Source organism: Pithys albifrons, chromosome 3 (assembly GCF_047495875.1).
Source record: "Pithys albifrons albifrons isolate INPA30051 chromosome 3, PitAlb_v1, whole genome shotgun sequence".
In the NCBI taxonomy this organism is placed as follows: domain Eukaryota; kingdom Metazoa; phylum Chordata; class Aves; order Passeriformes; family Thamnophilidae; genus Pithys; species Pithys albifrons.
The window spans coordinates 42,672,012-42,690,770 of record NC_092460.1 but is presented as its reverse complement, the minus strand read 5'-3'; the positions used below and the strand labels follow the sequence as shown (position 1 = coordinate 42,690,770).

The 18,759-nt window shown below is 45.9% G+C and overlaps 1 protein-coding gene across 5 annotated transcripts in view; it reads left to right on the top strand.

The window, feature by feature from the left end:
- The window catches only part of PRR5 (proline rich 5), a 61,271-nt gene that overhangs the window by 31,986 nt on the left and 10,526 nt on the right, over positions 1–18,759 (top strand). For 2 of the 5 annotated variants that reach the window (XM_071551488.1, XM_071551490.1), the window contains 6 exons: positions 134–247; positions 9,870–9,950; positions 13,182–13,230; positions 13,849–13,906; positions 17,164–17,255; positions 18,493–18,633. In XM_071551488.1, coding sequence (XP_071407589.1) covers positions 144–247; positions 9,870–9,950; positions 13,182–13,230; positions 13,849–13,906; positions 17,164–17,255; positions 18,493–18,633 — 525 coding nt within the window. In that variant the 5' untranslated portion in view covers positions 134–143. Of the gene's footprint in view, position 1; positions 248–9,869; positions 9,951–13,181; positions 13,231–13,848; positions 13,907–17,163; positions 17,256–18,492; positions 18,634–18,759 lie in introns of all 5 variants that reach the window. The other 3 variants (XM_071551485.1, XM_071551486.1, XM_071551487.1) reach the window with 2 other exon arrangements.

The following is an 18,759-nucleotide window of genomic DNA, read 5'->3' as shown; positions in this document are numbered from 1 at the left end:
GTTTGTTTTGTGCCCAGCAGCCGGAGGGACGTGCCTGCCCGCGCTGCTGCCGCTGCCCCGTGTGCGTGTGCAGCAGGATGCTGTGGCTGTAGCCGCCGCGCACACACACATTGACCATGAGGACTCTTCGCAGGTTGAAGTTCATGAGTTCGCCCAGCCTCAGTGATCTGGGCAAGAGAGAGCAGGCAGCCTTGGATGAGCGCGGGACGCAGCAGCGCCGGGCCTGCTCCAACGCCACCTGGAACAGGTAAGGGCTCGTGCCCCTGCCGCGATGGTGCAGCGATCGGCGCGCCCGTGTCCACCCCGGGCCCTGCTCTGCTGGCTCCGGGCTGGGCTGCCTGGCCCTCAGCCCACCCCATCCCATCCCCAGTTGGTTAAAACTTGGTTGTAATAATGCCAAGGTCGTGGGTTCGATCCCCGGTGTGGACCACTGACTTAAGAGTTGGACTCGATGAGCCTTGTGGGTCCCTTCCAACTCAGAATAGTCTGTGAATCTGTAATCCCAGCACTGCTCCTGTGCAGGTGGAAGGCAGGAATGCCTCTTTCCCCACCACTACTGACCTTCCCCAGAGCCGTCCCTGCAGATGGCTCAGTCTCCCTCCTGACACACAGCCACTTGTTTCACAGGCTCCAGCTGCAAATATGTCTATGTGTCTTGTCTGGATATTCTCACTCAAGTTTTATTTGGTTTAGTTTAGGGGTTTTGTAAATTACATATACACAGCTATTAAAATGTGTTCTTTTTATCTGTGTAACTGTATTGGTGGTTGTTGATACAGATATGACAGTCTGCTCAATTTACTCACATTGTTGCAGACAGGGTTCTGTGTGTGTGTTTGTGCACACAGAAACATCCGCACTTTGGACAGGGGCAGAGAAGCCCTGCTTGTTTCCTTTATTGTGTTTATACATTGGAATTTTATGACTGTTTTACAAGAAATCCTGTACAAACTTTTTGGACTGAATGTGAATTAGCCCAGGTATTCGGAAAGCATCTTAATGACCATGTTGCTTGCACTCTTAAAAGATGAACCTAAGTCTCTAAGGTGTTAGGAATGAAATTCTCAGGTCATTTTTGAAAATGAAATGCCATCTCGTGGGTCAGAGCTTGAAACGTGTCATTTGTAATGTTTTGTAATTGTATGGTGGTACAACTGTAGGAAGAAGAAGTACCAGTGGACCATAGACAAAGGTAGTTTAGTTTTGAGAAAAATGAAATCGATAAAATATCACATCCTCTGTCCATCTCCCCACTCGATTTGTGGTTTCATGGCAGCATTAACAATCAGTTGTTGAATGTCAGCAGTACACTAAGACTGAAACTGTGCTAATCACAAAAGAGACTGAGTTTCTGCTCAAATATCATGCTGTTTGTATGACCCACAGTTGCACCAGAAGGTCTGGATGGATGGTGGTGGTAATTGAAGAATAGATTGGGCAACTTTTGTGCCGACTGGGATTTTATTTGGCCAGTAGCCCCACAGGAAGCAGAAGGGGGGTAAGATCCTCCTTGCTGTGAGTGAAGGTGACAGAATATGGTTCCCAGAGCCTTTTTGTGAGGGTGTTCTAACAGCTGTTGTTGGCAGGGATTAGCTTTTCCAGGTCTTGCCTGTGGGGAGGGAGCTGTGGGGGCAGATGTGAATGGAGAGCAGGTCAGGCACCAGGCTGGCTGGGAGGGGGAGGCTTCCACGCACGGGGGCTGCTGATACTGAGACCAGGGGATTTTCCTAACTGAAATGGAGCAAGCCTTTGTTACTTTTAATTTAGACAGGACAAGTATAACTCTGGCCAGAAGTGATGGCCAGTGATGGAACGAGACATGGGCATGTTTCATGTGCCTGTTCCTGGACTAGGTGTCTGCCAGTCATCCTGGCACTGCTTGGCATGGGCTCAGGCCTATCTGTGCCTTCCTGCCCTGGGTTGCCCTTTCCCCCTCTGCAGGGATTGCTGGGCTGTTCTGCTGTTTGGTGGCATGTGCCTCCAGAATGCCTTGGGAGCACCGGCAGGGCTGTTGTGTAGTGCCAGGCCAAGTGGGCATCGCATGTGCTAAGAGCTTCCTGAAACTATGGAAAGTGCTTCAGATTATGAGCCGTGGGCAAAGGGAAAGCCCTTTATTTCTTATTTAGTAGTACAAAGCTTTCTCCTCAGTGAGAGTGAGGGTAATTCCTCTTTCAGGCACAGAAAGCCTTGAATCCTCTGTTGGTTTTAAGCAACTCGGATAGTCAAGGGGCTGTAAAAACTGGGGCTTTATCATCAGGAAAACCAGGGCTTAAATGATGTTGGATTAGTTGTATTAAGAAGTTATCCACTGTAGCTTCTGCCTATCACCAGTGTGTGCCCATCTTGACATATAGGAGGGTCTGGTCTTGAGGGGGTTGATGTTCATCTCTCCTGGGGAGACCATACCCTCAGTGGCATCTAAACTTTGACTCACTAGAAATCTCATCCAGGTTTTTAAAATCTTGGGCTGTGGAAAATTTTTTTTATTTTTCTGCTGCAAAATTAACCCAACAGAGGACCAGCATATCATGCTTTGGTTTACAGGGCTCTTTTTCCTTTCAAACAAAGGGATTGCCTGTGCTGTTTCATTGTGTGCAATACTGAGCACAAGAGCTTGCTGATCAAGGAAGTCGAGGTGTGCTGGCAGAGCTCTTCCCTCTCGCCGAGCCTGGCTGTTCTATATTTAAATGTCTGCTGGTTTCTTGCCTAATGTTAGCAGCCTTGCCTGGGTGTGGGATGTGTGCATCTGCTTTTGAAGGAGGCTTTGAACCAAGTGCATCAACACTGTGGTGGGGAGAGGTGAAGCACAACCGCTCTTGGGCTCAGCCTCGCACGAGCCTGCCAGTCCTGAGCTGAAAGGCAGATGTTTGGGGCAACCTGAGGATGCTGCCCAGCCATGCCAGGGAAGAGCTTCAAGCTGGAGTTGTCCTAGTGGGGTCTTGAGGTGGTAGCTGTGTCACCATGGGGCTCTCCTGAGGAGGATCTGCCATGCCCTGATGCGTGGCCGCAGTCTGGCTGCCCAGCCATGTTCCCTCTGCCACCTCTGCTCTGCTCAGACCACCCTCAGCTTCAGACTATTTGTACCAGAGGGTTCCTGCTGCTTTCTGACCCTAGGGCAGGACAGGCCAAAGGAGTCTGATCTCAGGTTCACCACACAGCCCTGTGGTCACCAGGAAAAGGTCCCTTTTTCCCATTATAACTGTCCCTCACCTCCAAACTAAAACTTCTCAATGCTGTGAGATCAAAGGGAAACTGGAGCTGAGCTGCTGTCTGCTCTTATGCAAATGAGACTGTATCAAGGCTTTCTCTGAGCCTGCTTTCCCATGAACCCCAAAAGGGCTGCATAGCCAAGCCCCACCAGTGCACTTTAACCAGGTTAACCAGCACCAGCAGCGCAGCAGAACAGTGCGAGTTCCTCACAGCTCACACCATTTACATTGTATTAAAATAGGGGGTTTCACTACCATTGTCTTCAGTTCTTTTTCTTCTCCTCCCCCATTTCTGCTTCAGGGGAAAAAAGAGGGCTGAATGCTGAGTAAACCAATTGAAGTGAGAAACCCAGGGATTTAATCTTGAGCCTGCAAGCCATGGGGGCCCTCTCAGGGCAAATAAATCCATGGCGAGGTTTTGGTTCTGACTGAGCTCACACAGGCTGCCTGATCAGGGGCTGAGACTGCCTCAGTTGTGCTCTGGGAAAGCCTCTGGTCAAAGGCACTTAGATCCTCCGTGGTGTGAGAAAATGGGGAAAATCCACAGAAACCCGAAGGAGTAGGAAATAGAAAGAAGAGGTGAAGAAGACACAGATGAGATGCCTGCGACATTAGTGAGATCAGCAGGAACTCCAAGGAGACATATGGAATCAGGAAGGGTTTTATGGTTTGGGCTAATTTTTTATGGGGTGATAATAAGCACAGTAACTCGCTGTAATCTTTACAGTCATGCAAACCATATTTCATACTCTAATTAAAAATTTATGCTTTTTGTCAGATCACAGGGAGGCTTTTCTAGTGGAGAAAATATTCCAGATCAGCATTTTTATCTATGACTACTGAGAAATTTTCTTTCTTCCTATATTTAGTGTTTATTTAGAAATACTTTGAAATACTTGTGCCTGTCTGAGGAACACTCTTTTTTTTGCAGCCCTTTATTTGGAGTGTTTGGCACTGTGTGTGCCCTGGGTCAGAGAGGGCCTAACTGGGGTAGGGGAGGAACCGGTGAAGGGACTTCCCACTAGTCAGGCCACCACTGCACCACAGAGCACATTCCAGCCCTGACTGCAGTAATAGAAAGTGGGGGTCATGGAGAATTGCTGTTCCCTGTAGCCCTCCATAATTATTTATGCTTCCTTCAATGCAGGTATAATTGGATGCCAAAGTGTCCTTTGTCCTGCAATCCATAGAAATATTGACTCTCAGTTACACCTCTGGGAAGTCCCTGTCTCAACTTCTTCACATGTAAGAGAAGTGTTTGTAGTTGGTGAAATCAGTGAACTGATGCCTCCCAAACTCTTTGAAGGGGGAGTTTTGCAGACCAGCTTACTCTCACTTGTATGATTGTACTGGTTTAAAGGTGAACCAGCAGGGAAAATGAACTCACCACAAGAGAGATTATAAGTCAGAGGCTAAAATTTAATAATAATATTACAATAAATACACTGACACAAAGAGAAATTGCTTTCAACTCACAAAACCTAGCAGCATAACCCAGTGTCCTGGGGCACAAACCCAAAGGGGTTTGTTAGCCCTTGTGCTGAGACCCGTGTGGTTCCCCCAAGTCCAAAGCAAAAGGAAGTGAGAAACCTGTTGGTGCAGGCGAGGGCTGTAGTCTGATCGAGAGTGGCAGTCGTAGTCTGGTTGAGAGCGGTGATCTCCTCCTGTTGAGGTCCTGCTGCTCCTCTGGATCCAAGAGAGGTTTCTAAGGTCTTCTTACCCACCACTTATGTACCCTCAGGGAGCACCCAGTCCCTCCCCCAGGGCAGGGACTCACACAATGGGTGATTAACTCTGGGAGCCAGGGGGTATTGTTGAACTGTTGATGGCCCATTAGCAGCCACACCCCCTTAGGCTGGGTGTGAAGGTGCTAATGACTCCCTGGGCAGCTGCTGCTAATGGTCCATTGTCCTTGGGGAATGAATAGAGGGGGTAGAATACACAGCTTTGATCACCCCCACACAGTGTTAACTGGTCCCACCTGCTAAACTAGGACAATGATCCAGTGCAAAACTGCAGCCTGTCCCTCTCTGCAGGTTGCTTTACCTTGGTAGATATTCCAGGAACATGAGTGGAAGCTTCTTTGCAAAGGATCAGAGCCTGTGGAGTTGTAGCTGGATTGATGCTGTCCTGAAAATGGGCTCTTCCCAAATGGATTAAGATAATTCAGAAAAGGGAGGTTTTATTCTGGAGCAAGGCTGTCTTTAAGGAGGTTTTGATGCAAGTATATCAGGTTAATAATTGTTAATTAGCTGTTCCTGTAACTGTCCAGAGGAAATTAACCCTAAGTCATTTAGTCCCTTTTGAAAATGAAGATGTTGTCTTGAACTGCCTGGTAGTCACAGTGTGATTATTCACACAGTATTGTTTTGGCTCCTGGACTCCACCTGGAGCTCTGGGAAGGGGAGAGTTTGCAAACACTCCATAAAATTCACCGTGCTGTTTCCCCTGTGCTATTTGCATCCCAAGGCAGTGACTGCTGTGGAGAACTCAGATTACCTTTGTGCTGTGCATGAGTGTAAACATGGGCCAGGGCAACTGCTTTGGCAGGAACTGCTGAGCTGGGAGGGCCACAGGCAAAGCACTGTCAGGATTTAGAGACTTGGGGCCCAGCTTTGCAGTTGTCCCTCATCTCTGTGGCCAAACTGATTCTGACCTGACAGAAAAGAGTGTTTGAATCACAGTAGTTTTTCCTTGTTGGCTTTCAAATTTTGGTGAAAGAACATCAGTAAGGCTCCAGCTCTGGGAGTTTACACCTTCCAACACCTTTTTTGCTGCACCAAACGGTGTGAAAGTTTTGTGCTCTGAGTGCTGGAGCTGCCATTCCCCACATTCTGGGCAGCTGAATAATGAGTTCTGGAGCTGCCTCCTGCTCCTCTGGAGGAACAGACAAATGTAGAATGAGGAATCTTTCCAAAGAGGTGAAGCTTCTTAGGCTGCTGGGTTCATTTCTGTGGCTGTCAGTTGTAGGTAGCTTTCTTACAGCAATCTGTAGCTATTGTGGGATAGGGAAGCACAGCATATTACTGGAGCCATCTGGCATTTTGTGCCCCCCCCCCCCCCCCCCCCCCCCCCCCCCCGAAAAGGTCTTTAACGTTCTGCTCCTGATTTCCCCTCCCAGAGCCAGCCTGCTCTCTGGGCTCTGTTCTGTTCTGGTGTACACATTTATACTCAGAGCACTGCAGGGAAGGAGTTCAGAGTAATAGCAGTGCATGAGTGTCTCCATTAATAACTTTCACATTGTGAAAGAGTTACAGGAGGGAGTTTACAAGGCATTTTCAGTTCAGGTTAACTATTCAAATATAAGTTTAATTACAGTTGTTACTGACTAAAGCCCCAGTGAGGGGCCACAAGTAAAGGTGATCCACCCACCTGAAGCATCTTGCAGGACTTCTCTTTTGGCAGCAGCAGCTCAGGTTTTCTTTGCACCAAAAGGTTGTACCATTGTGACCAAATCCTTTTAAACCATCACTCGTTATAGAAACCATAGCATTACTTTGATTCAAGCAAGGGTTGGGTTTGGGTTTTTTCATCAGCTTAAGGTAACTAAGAAGAGTTAAGCCAACTTTGTACTATCCTGACTCCAGCTGAGGCCACCAATAACATCCTGGTTGCTCTAATTCCTCTTTGCTGCTTTTTGAGCAAGTGTGGAGGGCCAGGTTATGGTGGCATTCGTATGTCACCTGCAGCCAGGGTTTGTAATCCTGCACCCTCCATACAGGCACTGCTGTCTTTAATAGGAAAGGAAGTTCAACGTCGTGAGGCCATGACTTGTTTTCCAGACAAGGATACTGTCCCCACTACAGGAGAGATCCCAGACAGATTAAAAGTTCACTGCTGGGATGTTTTATACAGGCAATGACTTAAATCCTCACAACCTGTCCCCCTTAGTTCTTGTTTAAAGAGCTTGCTCTCTCTTATTTCTTTGAGGAATAATAATGGACCTGTTAAGCTGGAGAGAGCAAACCTCCCCCTCATTCAGAAAGGAGTGCCAGAGAGAGAGCACGTTGACTTTCAGGAGAGCTGTTCAGTCATTGTTCTCTGCAGAAGGCTGGCAGGGAACGTTGCAAAGTTCGTTTCCAACTCAGAGGAGCATGTAAAGACTGCTTGTTTTATTCACTGCATTAATTGCTCTTCCCGTGTTACTCATAATGTTAGAACACCCGAGTCGCTCCACTGTGTACAGAGACATTTAGCTGCCAATTTTCAAATAATCCTAAATTGAGTGTGTCTGTCTGAGCAGCCAAAATAAGCTGGGCTTGATCACCAGTGTAGGTCTGTGCCTGTGGGTGTAGGGGGGACAGAGGGTCTGCTGTGGGGTGGGGAGTGTAAGGTCTGGGAAACCTCTTCAGAGGAGCAAAAGAGAGACAAGGATAATGGTTCCTATTTTTATCTCCTTCTGGATTTCTCCACAGCATGTCCTATCCTTCACCTGCCACTTTTAATTTCCTTTTCCCCCAGCTGACCGTGGCAGAGCCTGTCTGGCAGTGCAACCCTTTGCTGTTGTGTGCCTGCATTTTGACTCTCTCGGTGGGTAGTGTCGGGTCTGCCCTCCAGCCAGTCCTGTGCTCCCAGCAGGCACCCAAACGGCTGTTGTACCATGACCTGGGAGGGTTTAATGTGGGTGCCTGAGGCCCCCAGGCACACACTGCTGCCTCCTGGCACAGCTCCTGCAGTGACATCCCCCTGCAGTGGGAGCAGCTGGATCTGGCCCTGGGACAACAGCAGGGGAGTGCTGACCAAGCCTTGCAGTGCCTGGAGGGAGCTTGCAGGAAAGATGGAGAGAGACTGTTCACAGGGCCTGGAGTGACAGGACAAGGGGAATGGCTTCAAACTGACAGAGAGCAGATTTAGATTAGACATTAGGAAGAATTTCTTCCCTGTGAAGGTGGTAGGGCCCTGGCACATGATGCCACGGCCTCTCTGGGCAACCTCTTTATATGACACATGGGGCAAAGTCAGACAGAAATAACTTCCAGTCAGTGCCAGGGGTGGGAACGGTCAGTTCACTAAGAACAGTCATGTTGGAATTCACGTAGCAGTGGAGCAGATAAAAGCTGCTTTTTGTGTTTTAGTGTTAGGAAGCTGTAAAAGCACCTGTGTGCTTGTCAGATAAAGGCTGAGCTTACTGAAGATGTTGGGAGTCACTGAAAGATGCTCCTTCTACCCTAGCAGAAACCTAAAAGACCTCAGTGTCCTTGGGTACTTCCATTCCATGATTAAATGTGTGGAAGTTGCTAAGCAGTTACAAGAGTGGAGGAGTGTTGGAGAAAAGGGGGTGAACTGACAGATGGAGGGGCTGTCTGAGTCTTCTTTCCTTCTGGAGGCAAAACTGTGAGGCCATAAAAGGTGTCTCTGGGTTGGGAAAGGAACTTGTAATGCAGGATCAGGTTTAGCTCACTTTGCACTGGCATTTCTTTCCCTTTGTCCTCAGCCCTAAGCTCAGTGGCTTGGGGCGAGGTGTCCCCACCTGAATTGTGTCAGTGTATTTCAGGAGTATCTCAGAGCTTCATTTTGAAGAACACACTCATTTCAGCAACCCTTTGAGGTCCAGTCTTGTTAAGGTCAGGGCACCATTCAGCCTCTCTGCTCCACATGTGGATTGCCAGGTGCCTGCAGTACCTGGCAGGGTTTTGTCCCTGAGCATCCTGGAATCCCTGAGGCTGGTGGCAGGACGGACAGCACTGGGTCTGGGACTCTGCCGGTTCTGGGACCCTGTGCTGAGCCAGAGAATCCTGCGGGCTCAGTCCTGGCACAGGGTGCATCTGATTGCAGCAGAGTCATCACCTCTGAGCAACATGTGCCTCCAGAACAGTCAAAAATGGCTCCGAAAGGGAAAATGGAGCATTTCTGTAGGGCAGCTGGTTGGCCCGTGCTGAGCATGTCATCTCCTCTGCTGCTATTGTCCCCCTTAGAGACTCTGAAACTGCTGTTCTGCCAGCACAGCCTTGCCTTTTTTTTTTTAGCTGAAGTGTAAATCTTGGAGAATGAGTAATAATAGGAAACAGTCTTTGTAACCAATTGCCCCATTTGTGTTGTGTCATTTTAAAAAATGAATGAGAGGTGGATTAAATGGACTTAAAATTCATAATTATCTAGCATGTATGGGGATTTTTTAAAGAATTAAAAATTCTTGAGAGTATATTCTAGAAAAGAGATGCTGTATTTGTGGATAAAGCTTCAGGTATAGTGTCTAACCTGGAGAAAGGATGATTTGTTGATAAATCAAATAACCACAGCTCAGACAAACATATGCCAACAATGCTGGGAGTATCATTGCTGACTTCAGAGCAAATCTGTTAATTGTCCCTTAGTGAGCCACAGAGACAAAACTATACTTCAAATGCACTTAGTATGTGAATATATTAAAAATAATACTTAAAATATTTTACGTACCTAAAATATATTATCCCAGGTTTTCTGAAATGACTAATTTCAGATGTGCAATCTTTGAAGGTGTGGAGTTGAAAAAGAGCTGATTTTCAAAGCTGCCGTTTTCTAGGCAATAATTCCCTGGAGGGCATGGATGGGGTACCAGAAGTCATCTATGACTTTTAAACATGTCCTGCAGTGTCTAGAGAGAAATGTTAAGCTTGTTGTGGAACTGCTCCCCTCCTGCATTGTCTGTGGGTGCTTATGACTCCTCCTGTCCTCTTCCAGCATCCACAATGGAGTCATAGCTGTGTTCCAGCGCAAGGGGCTCCCCGACCACGAACTCTACAACCTCAATGAAGGAGTCAGGTAAGACTCAGCTCTGTTCCTGCCAGCAGAATTTTTTTCCCTTTAAAAAAAAAGGGGCAAAAATCCTCCCATTCGAACTATTTCAGTTGTAGTAGAACAGAAAAGTTTGCCAAGAGATAGGCTGATATCTAAATTTACAGCACTTCACTTTTTGCTGCTATTTTAGCACTTATTGTTGCTTATCAAGCCCTCTCTCACTGGCAAGGGCAAGGCAGCAGATTTCCTTTTAGAAATTTGTCCCAGTGCTGTGTAAAATAAATGGTAGGAAAGAATCTGCACTTAGAAAAGACCGGCAGTTTAATGCACCCCCTGGCTGTTTTTAGATAGAAGTCTCACTTACTCCCTTTTCCTTCCTGCTTATCTGTCTGGGCACTGGAGTCTGACACAATCCCCAGAATATCCAGATATTCTGAATTTATCAGCCCCTGTCTGGTTCCCAGTCCAGGTTAGCTGGCCTTTGATTGTGGGGATATCTTCAGAGAAGTACAGACAATTTACACTGGGCCTCAGTTCACTCTTTTTCTCTCTCTTCATCTTTTTAAAATTAAAAGAAACTTAGTTATTTCTTACTTCTCTGGGGAGAAAATGACGTCCAAAGAATAGATTTTCTAGGATGGCTGTCAGTTAGCATGATCCATCAATCATGCTGAAGTAGTTATTGGAATAATGGTTAATCATTATTATTGTAAGTGCGGTTAGGATTCTTCAGCTTTATCTAAACGACAAAAAATGGTAGATCTGGGCTGAGATTTCCTGGCTCAGTGCATTTGCTTTAACATGCTCATTGCTGGTGGGATACAGGAGAGGAAAAATTACCTGCTGATGTAACAGAGACAGAGACGATCTTGGATGAACCCACAAACAGAAGACAGGTAGAATTGTGCCCAGATTTTGCTTTGATTTACTTGAGTATAAACTCTGCACCACAGGAAACACAGTTGCGTTGAATTTATTGCAACACCCCACGCAGCTGAACAGGGAAGCTGACTACAAATAGACTGATTTTCAGGGGTTTGTTTCACATATCCAGCCCCAGCCTCTTCCCTGAGCTGCTGCACTCCTGTTCTGGACTTCATTTTACTGCTGACCGCAGCATATCATGTTTTAGGACCTCCTGAGCAGCTGCAACCAGGCCCTTTTGCCTCCCTAATTTCAGCTCCAAACCAAACTAAGAGATTAGTGATCTGGCACATGCCAAAAATACCTGTGTTTCCGCTTTTGTTATTTATTTCAGAATAACTTTCTTTGGGATGATGTTACTATTGAGTGCAAAAATATCTGATTCCTAACCAAAACCTCCAAAGTGGAACAAGTATGTGCTTGCCTTAAAATTGTTTTAGATTTATTTTCCCTACAAGTACATCATGAAAAAGAAACACACAGCCATTATTTCCACTGGGCAGAATGTGATGGGGAGGCATTCAGGTGAATAGTTAATATTACTCAGTTACTTTCTCTAACAGTTGCAGGACAGTAAAAGATGTTATTTTGTTTTACCACTTTAATTAGAGCAGATTCTGGAATACTTTTAATAATAAACCCTTGAATGTCCAAGTTCACTCACAGCCCCAGTGTAAATATTTGCTCACCATTGTTTTGGCTCAGGAATGTCACATACACTCAGTTACCACATACATGCAAACACTACGTAGGACTTTCACACATCTCAAGGCTTCGAACCCTGAGCATATAAGAAAACATCGGTGGGTACAAATCTGTACAATCCTTACTTTCCTTCTAGGTTTGGCTCAGAACAGCTGCCACTCAATTGCACCTTTTGACACCATTCTTGCATTCCCCTGGGGTTAGAAAGCGGTCTTAAATATGAAGTTTTGCAGCACTGGGAATCTCTATTGCCAGGAAATCCATGGATTTGAGTCTCTCTGACTCTGCTGTAACTTTGGATTCCAAAGTCAAGCAATAAAAATCTCCATTCATATATATACCATTTAGTTTTCTCCTGGTGCATGTGTGTGATAGTAGTAACTAAAAGTGGGAGTTTTTCCTTTTTTATTTTGTGCAATATGTGATTTCCAAGTGTTTATTTTGACCACTTGTAAAGCAGGGAAGAAAAGGAAGGAAAGGGAAATGCAGTGGAAGCAGAATGTCCTGTATTAAAGCTAATACATATTTATAGCTCCCTCTTTTCTGACTTCCAGGATACCAATTTGATGCAAACAAAGCACATTTTAGTGGCATTTCCTCTTTAGCAGCAAGAGTTCAAACGTAGTCACATCCCTTGTTTCCATGTGCTCCACTGAACTGGATTTAGCAGATACCGTGCAGTGTCACACTTTCCATTCTGAGCAACGTTGCAAGAGTTCATTTCACAATGAAGCGAAGAAGCAGCAGCAGGAAGATAGGAAAAGGAGTCAAAAGCTATTTTAGCATGTTTTATGTGATTTATATTAGCATCTGAATTTAGTAAGTCATTAGCCAGGCAATGAAGACCTGATACCAACAACAGACAAGCTTCATAAGCGTGCAAAATGACTGGCTTAAAAATCAGCTGCACTGGGAATGAGCCGTGCAGTCTGGTCGGGATCTTTTGGAGGTTCAATCTCATTTTCACCTGGATTCCACCATGATGTCCACATGTTTGAGGTTGGTCAGGAACTGGAATTACCCAGGATCTGACAGCCTACCTGATTGCTGTTAAAGGAAATCAAGCAAGGCTGAAAAAGAAAATAATGGTCCTTTCAGTGAAAACTGGCCAAGTTTCACACCTGCAACAAAACACCCAGAGTATCCTCCTGCTTCAGGTTTCTCTCCAAATACTTTTTCACAGCTCTGCTTTTCACCTTCATACAAGACAGGAGTGATTTGTCTCTGAGCACATCAGACAAATCATTTGCTGAGTTTTGGCTCAGCCCCACAGATGGTCAGAGATCACCAGGAGCTGTCCCTTGTCACCTGTCACTGAGGAGAGCAATCTGAGCATTTCGGAAAGGATTGGATTCAGGATGGAAAGCACTCTCTTTTCATCAAATCTTTATTTCCCTTCATTTGTATTTGTGCAACTGAGCCATCTCAAACCACAGCAGATCTTTTCCAACACACAGAGAGGCTGGTTGGGAGTCTTGGTATTGTTGACTCTCTTTGCTCTTTTTGTAGTTAGTCGTTATTGACAGGCTCGTGCTCATACAAAAATATTTTGCTCTCAGTGACTTCCCCTGTTTCTGCAGTGGACAGCTGATCACACACATTCTTTTCTTCCTCTTTTTAATACAGGCAATTACTGAAAACAGAACTGGGATCCTTTTTCACTGAATATCTGCAGGTAGGCACGTGCTTGCTTTATTTAAGCCCAATTTTGTTATATGCTACTGAGCAACACAATTTCACCCACTCTGAAAGCTGAGCTGGAGACCTTGAAACCATTCAGAGATGTTCATTGGCTTCTCTGAGTTTCTGTCATTTATGGCCTAACAATATTTGCACTTCATATATCTGAAGTTTGACAGTGAAAGCCTGAGCTGTCCCTGTGTTTCTGTATGACATTGCTGTCTTTCAGCAGATTTCACACATTCTCTTTTTTAACTTAAAATTTCAGTTCCTGAGTAAACCAGTAAAGTTCCCTGTAGTTACTAGCAAAGACATTTAGCAGTAAGAAGCAATATTCTTCCTGCCTCTCTGAGGCAGAGTCCATGTTTTGTGGGTCAGCCATTTGAGGTTGGAGAAGCACTTGGTGCTGCCCAAAATACATGCTGTATCCTGAAAACATCCTCATTTGGCAAGTGTCCTAGGTGATTTGGGCAAGATGGACACAGGAGGGATCCTCTGATGATTGATCAGTAAAATAAAAGACCCCCTTCACTGTCGTGAACACAATGCAGTCTGCTGGCTGTAGGGAAGTGCAGAGTTGAGTCAAGGCAATTTTATTCTGTTTTCTTTGCAGAATCAGCTGCTCACAAAAGGCATGGTGATCCTGAGAGACAAGATCCGCTTCTACGAAGGTAACTTGGATGTTTAGCAGTGCCTGGCACAGCAGTTCCAGCAGATGCACTTTGGGGGCTCTGGGATGCTCCCCATTATCCTTCTAGCATTACGGATCACCAGCCCTGGAGGGATCGAAAGACCATGTGGACATGACACTTGGGGACATGGTCAGTGGTGGCCTTGGCAGTGCTGGAGAATGGTTGGACTTGATGATCTTAAAGATCTTTTCCAACCTCAATAATTCTGTTTCTACACATCATCAGATGTGAAATGATTTGGGAATATCTTCAAGAATTATTGCCAATGTAAACAGTCTGAAGAACTTTGAGATCAAAGCTGAGATGAAAAACTGAAATGCAAGTCCACTGAAGGGCTTTCAAATATAGGAGCATGTTTAGGAAACACCAAATTTCAACAAGGTATTGACTTTAAACTTATTTTGGTTTTTGATTTAGAGTGTCCTTTTGTGGTTGCCCCCTTAAAATATGGTCAGAAATTTTGGTGAAGTGAGGATTGAACAGGGACACCTCCCACCAGCCCAGGTTGCTTCAAGCCCTGTCCAACCTGGTCTGGGACACTCCCAGGGATGGGGCAGCCACAGCTTCTCTGGGCACCCTGTGCCAGGGCATGCCCACTCTCACAGGGAAGGATTGCTGCCTAATATCCAATTATTTATTCTTACATTTCTTTCAGGAGTTTCAGTTAATTTTCAGAAACCCTGTGAAAAGTACTACATGCATTTTTTATGTCATCCAGTATTGATTATATTCTGCTTCATTAAAAGGAGCATTTCGAGTACCCCACTTTCCTGGAATCCACCAGGTGCTGATGGTAAAGGTAGGGACCTTTGCCTGACACTAAAAAAATATATATTCTTGAAAGGACATGGAAGTCATGTTCCTTCATGAGAAATCATCAGCAAACCATAGGAATTCCTGAGTAAAAGGCCAGCCTGCCCAAGGCACTGAACTCTGCAGCCTTCCTGAGTTGCTGTCCAGAAATCCATCACAGGACAGAACAAGCTGCCCACAAAGACACAGTAAGTGTGTGACAATAAAGGCATTTTTACCTCAACAGGGTAATTGAACTTCGTACAATTCCAGCAGCAAGATTTGAAAAGGACCAGATTTGTAAGGGCTTAGTTCCCACTTAACCACAACCTGTGGGCAACTCACAGATTTAACTCTTTACAACTCTGCCCTCAGGGCATGAAGTAGTTGAGCTTCTCTTTCACCATCAGACTTCTGTTTCAGGCACTGGGGTGTGCAAACATTGTTGTGGTTTAACCCCAAGCAGCAGCTCAGCCCCACATGGCTGCTCTCCCACCTCCACTGATGGGATGGAGGGTAAAAGGGAGAAAACTGATGGGTTAAAACGAAGAGTTTAATAGGGAAAGCACAAATTAGGCATGCAAGCAAAGCAAAACAAGGAATTCATTCCCTACTTCCCATGGGCAGGCAGGGGCTCAGCACCTCCAGGAGAGCAGCTCACAGCAATGACTTGAGAAAAGAATCCCCAACAGTCTAAAGGTTCCCCATTCTCCTTCCCCAGCTGTGTATGTTGAGCATGGCCGCACATGGTCTGGGGTGTCCTGTGGCCAGCTGGGCTCAGCTGTCCTGGCTGTGTCCCCTCCCAGCTCCCTGTGCCCACAGCCCCTCCCTGCTGGGATGGGTGAGAAGCAGGAAAGGCCTTGGCTCAGCAAGAACTGAAACATCTCTGTGCCACCAGCACTGTCCCAGCACCAATCCAGAGCACAGCCCCTGCCAGCTACTGGGGAGACAATGGCCTTAGCCCAGCCTAAAGCAGCACAGGTGGTGGTGGTGGTGGTGGTTATTATTATTATTATTATTATTATTGCTGCTGCTGCTGCTGCTGCTGCTACAGCAACAACAGCAGCAGCAGCAGCTGCTGGGAGATTTTGGACTTGGTTCCCTGCTGAGTTTCACTAGAACTAACAGAAGACAAATTTTTTTGGAGTGTTCAAAATTTGAAGCAGAGAAGCCCCTCTGGAGTGTTGCAGTGAGTGTGGAGGACAGAGGGAGCTTGTGCCTGGTGGTGCAGAGCTGAGCCCCTGGGCATGCACCCAGCCTGGCACCCACAGCACTCCAGGGCATCCAGCAGGAATAATTCAGGAGCTGCAGATGGGCCTGAGCTAGTGCTGTTTGTCATGGGCATAAAAATGCAGGGGATCAAGTGTCCTGCAATAAGGACTGGCACTTAGCTAACTTTGCAGTCAGCGCTGGAGGTGCTTTCAGGCATAGTTGCATTTTGATGTGTGTGTCATTCTGGGCAAAATGTTCCCTGGCTGAGGCCCAAAGTAATGCTCCAATACAATACTTAAGAATAGGATCTGATTCTGACACCAATGGTAATACTGATTGATTTGCTTCCTGATAAGTGGTATTGTATTGTCTGAAAGCCTCATAATCACTGATGTGTTTCTCTCCATTGTGCTGGTGGAGCTGCAGGGGCATTACTGTCCTTTCACCATTGAGTTTTGGGGCACAGGGATGGCAGTTTGCCCAAGGTCACAGAAGCCATTTTGGGAACAAGGATTTGAAGGCAGCATTCAGCTATTGAACCAGATCTCCTCTCTATGGGTCTCAGCTCCTGCATTTGCCTGTTTTCACTTGGTTGTATAACCTGCCCAGAGCTTCTGCAGTGAAGACTGTGGAAAACTCAGGGTTTCTGGCAGCATCCTTGGAAAGTTGCAGTAAAAATTAGAGCTCTAAAACACCATTGTCTTTCCCCATAGAGCTTGGGTGAGATTTTCTCTGTAAATGGAAATACAGGGATTCAAAGGGGTCGGTTTGAGGGGTCTCTTGTGAAGCATCTGCACAGAGCTTGGTGTGCTCTGCTGCTTTGCAGCATGAAGGGCAGAGGGAACATGGTGGGGTAGATTCCTCTGCACAAAAGCTTCTATGTTTAACCTGCTGTGTCCTTCTGCTCTCCTCCACTGTCTGTCCAGGAGGTTTTACTGCAAGGGGAGAAGGTAATCTGGGCTACTATTCTTTGTTCTTCACAGGGTTTTCCTGAGTAACCTACAAGTCTCTGAGTTTACTGAGAACATTAGATGTGTCACCTGGAAAGACATAAATACTGAAGGGTCTGGTACACCAAAAGGAGTACTAATTCCATGGTGCTGATAGCACCTGCTAGGTGATCCATCTCAGCATTTAATGGCAGATTCACCTTGTTTTCCTGCATGTTTTACTCTTTGCAGTTAGCTGGTTACAACCTGAAAGCTTCACTTGTTTGTTTTGTGTTCTTGCAGGGCAGAAACTCCTGGATACCTTGGCTGAAACCTGGGATTTTTTCTTCAGTGATGTCCTGCCCATGCTTCAGGCTATTTTCTATCCTGTGCAGGTGAAAAATTACTCTGGTACTCCAGAATCTTGAGAAACTGGAAGAAGCAACTTTACTGGTTCATCAGCAGATTGTTGCAATCTTTCCTCTCTCTCCTTGAGCCAAGCTCCCAGTGCAGCTATTCTGTAGAGTCATGTCATGCAAATAAGTTTCTCATGCAAATGGGTTTGAAGTGCTGGGGTGGAAAACACAAAGAGGAACTCTGAAAACAAAAGTGGAATGCAGGGAGACTGGTTAGTCCTTCTGCCAATTCACACTAAAAAGTGAAAAAAGGTTGTGAATGGTAAACTGAAATATGCACACTGAAATAAGTGGAGTTGTGTTGGTTTAAACATATGCATTTCCTGCTCTGCAGTGTGAACTTGTGGCTGTAGTTTCTCCACTTTAGGAAAGGAATTATATTTCTGAGATCAAATTCAGTGCTGCTGTAATACCCAGTGAGGTTAGAGCAGCTTAGATGGGCACAGATTTTGACTCCAGTAATGAATACTGGACCTTCCAAGAGCATTAGTGTTTGTCTGGCAACTCTTGTAACAGCAGGCAAGAATATATGTGTACAGCCATATATACCCAAGGAGAAAGCCCTAATGCCAGAAGGAGGAACAGTTTTATGACTCCTCATAAGGCAAGTGCTGTTGATCTCTGCAGACAGAGGTGGTGGTGTATTCCTTTATATTCTTCAGCTGAGTTTCTTCAATGACATGGTAATGTTGAGCTGCAAAAAGATTTCTTTGAAACTGCAGTGTGAGATTTCAGCTCTGCTCCTGTCTGGCAGTGAAGCCTCTCAGACTGCAGAGAAAAGAGGACCCACAGATGGGCTGAGTCAGGAGTCCAGCCAGAATTTGTAACGAACCAGTGCTCCAAATCTTAAGAGATAGTAGAAATTCAACCAATTTGCAACCCTGTTTTTTATTTTTTTAAATATGTGATACATTTAATTACTGATGTACTGTTAAGTACAAAATATTCCTATCTATATGAATATATATGTATAACTGAGTGCTCACCCCAACTCTCCATCATCTCCACACACAGCCAGACACAATCATTGTCCACAGCATTCACTGCTGCCAAATCACATTTACTCTGGAGGCTCATAGGCTGCTCCCTGACCTTTGTGATGTTTGCTTTACTTTCCAGCTAGGTTTGCCACTTCTGTAATCCCTCAGGAGGGCAGGAAGAGGTTTTGGCAGTGGCTCTCCCCCAGCCCTGATGGTGTTGCCTGTTTGTGTCGCAGGGGAAGGAGCCCTCAGTGCGGCAGTTGGCTCTGCTGCACTTCAGGAACATCATCACCCTCAACATCAAGCTGGAAGATGCCTTGTCCCGTGCCAGAGCCCGAGTGCCACCCTCCATCATTCAGATGCTGTTAATACTCCAGGTACACTGGTTTCTCTCTCAGGATGGTCTCTTTACCCACAGTCTTTCTGTGCTGAGGTCTTTGCTCACTCTCTGGAAACTCCTCACCCAGAATTCAGAGGTTCTGTGCCATTAGCTGTGCCATCTG